A 3,241-nucleotide genomic window follows, 5' to 3' on the forward strand; every position below is an offset into this window, starting at 1 on the left:
ATGTATGTTTTTTTTTAAATGAGGAGCTATTCTATTTTTAATATTTTAAAATATATTGTTATTAAAATGAATTAGACGATTAATTTTTAAAAAAAAAAAAAATAAAAAAAAAATTTTTTAAAAAATTAATTTTTAAATTAAATTTTTAATTTTTATTTTATCTATATATTTTATTTATATTTTATATTTTCACAGCCTTTTATTTTTATCAGCTTATTTATATATATATATATATATTTATATCTTATCAACATCAAATACATATTTACATATTTATCAATATCCATATATTTTCAATTATGAAGCCATATTCAAGAAATAAATTTACAAAAGAACAATTATTAGAATTATTAAAAGATTTATTAATACAATTACAGCATTCAAGAGGAGAAAAGAAAAATTTTTTTAATGAAGGAATAGATATTGCTAGAAAAGCAATTTTAGATTTCAATTTCAAATATTTAGATGCAACAACAATAGAACCAACTACTTTGGTTGTTAATTATTACAATTTTGAAGATTTTGAAGATTTTCCAAATGATGAATTAGATCAATCAAATCAAGAAAATCAAATAGTTAATAATTTAGAAGAATGCGAAGAAGAACCAATTTACTCAACTCCACCAGCTCAACAACAACAAACAACAACGACAACAACTACAACCACATCAAATGCAGAAAATCAACAACAAGATAGCGATGATGAGTCATCTGATGAAAATGATAATTATGACTATGAATGGAAATGCTATCAGACTCCAGTATCTCCACCAAAATCACCATCAGAAGCCCCAATTTCACCATTACCAACTCCAAATTCACCACAAAAACAAGATGAGGATTCATCAGAAGAAAATTTAGATAATGAAGAATTTGAAGATTGGAACTGTTATCAAACCCCACCACCACTTCCAACCCCACCATCACCAGTATCCCCCATAGTTTTTCAAGAAGGAATTTATCAAGAACCAGAAGTCATAGAAGTTGCTCAAGATCAAATTGAACATCAAGAAGAACAAAATCAATTTGATTTAAATGAGCCATTATCACAAAATCAAATCATTGATGAGCCATTACATCTTTTAACAAGGGAACAATTAGAACAATATGCAGACTCCCCATGTGAAAATGAATCACCAATTCCACTTTTAAATCAATACCAATTAGAACAATATAATGACTCATCTGAGGAAGAAAATGAAATAGATTATTATAATTGGAGATGTTATCAAACTCAAAACACTCCCCCACCAACACCATCACCAGTATCCCCCATTGTTTTTCAAGAAGGAATATATCAAGAAGAAATAAATCAAAATAATGAAAATCAAGAAAATTCCCAACAAATTCAAAATAATGAAGAACAAAATAATGAAATCCAAGATAATCATGAATTTTTAAACAATGAAGAACAAATTAATGAAATTCAAGATAATAGACAAATTATAAATGAAGAAAATCAAGAAAATGAACAAGTTATCAACAACGAAGAACAAAACCAAGAAAATCAAGAAAATGAAAATCCACACCATAATTTTATTTTTGAAGATGAAGAGCCAATTCATGTTTCACCACCATATTACATCCCCTATGAATTGGAAGAACCTATCTATTCAACACCTCCACAACAACAACAATTCAATCATATAAATGAAGTTGAACAAGAGATAGATGATTATCTTAATGACCAAGAAGAACAACAAGAAGTAAATCAAGAAGTAAATCAAGAAGTAAATCAAGAAGAAAATCAAGAAGTAAATCAAGAAGTAAATCAAGAAAATCAAGAAGTAAATCAAGAAGCAAATCAAGAAGCAAATCAAGAAGTAAATCAAGAAGAAAATCAAGAAGAACAAGAATTTCCACCAACTCAATCACCACCACACGAAGATGAAGAAGAATTTCCACCAACTCAATCACCACCACACGAAGATGAAGAAGAACAAGAATTTCCACCAACTCAATCACCACCACACGAAGATGAAGAATTACAACATCCACATGTCCGTTTCAATCTTGATTTAAACATTTATTACGATCCATCACCAATACCTTCAACACCATCTCTTACTCCAACTCAAACAGATGAAGAACAATAAATAATCATTAATAATAATAATAATAATAATAATAATAATAATAATAATAATAATAATAATAATAATCAATAATAATAATAATCAATAATAATAATCAATAATAATAATGAATAATAATCAATAATCAATAATAATAATAATAATCAATAATAATAATAATAATCAATAATCAATAATCAATAATAATCAATAATAATCAATAATAATCAATAATAATCAATAATAATCAATAATAATCAATAATAATCAATAATAATCAATAATAATCAATAATAATAATAATAATAATAATAATAATAAAAATAAAAAAAAAAAAAAATAAAAATTTTAATGTAACGCCGTCCAATGTACCACAAGTCGAGTCCAGAAGAGTAGTAGCCGCTAAAAAACTGGATAATGTCAGGTATTTCCTTAATTGGGGGTATCTGGCGTTATCTAAGTTTCCTCATCCAGGGAGGGTGAGGTTTTGCCATTTTTTTTTAAAAACGATAGAGGGAACAATTATCTATCTGCTGATAGCTTTGTTAGACCGTATAACTCAAATCATCAAAAGCTGGATTGATTTAAAGTTTTTTTTTTCTATGGAGCCTCATATAAAATTTTTTTTTAAAACCCCTAAAAAAACCCCAAATTTTTTCAAAAAATTAATGTGATGATTTTAAATTTTTTAAAAAAAAATTTGGGTTTTTTTTTTTTTTCGAAAAGTATTTAAATTAATTTTTTTTTTTTTTTTTTTTTTTTTTTTTTAAAAAAATTTTTTTAAAACCTCCAAAAAAAACATCATTTTTTAAACTTTTAAATCCCAACCTTTTTAAAAAAAATTTTAAACCAAACCCCCGGAAAAAAAAAGCCAAATTATGGGGAAGTTTTAATTTATTTTGGATCTAATTTTCTTTATAAAGGAAAACATATCAAAAAAGGGGGGATCCCGGAACCCCCCCCAAAAAAAGCCCAAACCAATTTCAACACCCCCGGGGTTTTTTTTATTTAATTAATTTAATTAATTTTTTTTTTTTTTAATTAATTGAAAGTTTTTTTTATTTTTTTTATAAATTTATAAATTGGGGTTTTTTTTAATTAACCCTAAATTTTTCCCCCCCGCCCAAAACCGAAATAAAAAATTTTTTTTTCAACTGGGGGAAGGG

General features: G+C 25.7%; 1 protein-coding gene across 1 annotated transcript; it reads left to right on the forward strand.

Moving 5' to 3' along the window:
* Positions 1 to 299: 299 nt before the first annotated feature.
* DICPUDRAFT_154237 (uncharacterized protein) lies at positions 300 to 2,096 on the forward strand (the record flags this gene model as incomplete). Its single annotated transcript, XM_003289729.1, has 1 exon — positions 300 to 2,096. The coding sequence occupies one exon, from the start codon at positions 300 to 302 to the stop codon at positions 2,094 to 2,096; it is 1,797 nt and encodes a 598-aa protein (XP_003289777.1).
* Positions 2,097 to 3,241: the final 1,145 nt, after the last annotated feature.

The sequence above is a fragment of the Dictyostelium purpureum genome, assembly GCF_000190715.1.
Source record: "Dictyostelium purpureum unplaced genomic scaffold DICPUscaffold_191, whole genome shotgun sequence".
Lineage (NCBI taxonomy): Eukaryota > Evosea > Eumycetozoa > Dictyosteliales > Dictyosteliaceae > Dictyostelium > Dictyostelium purpureum.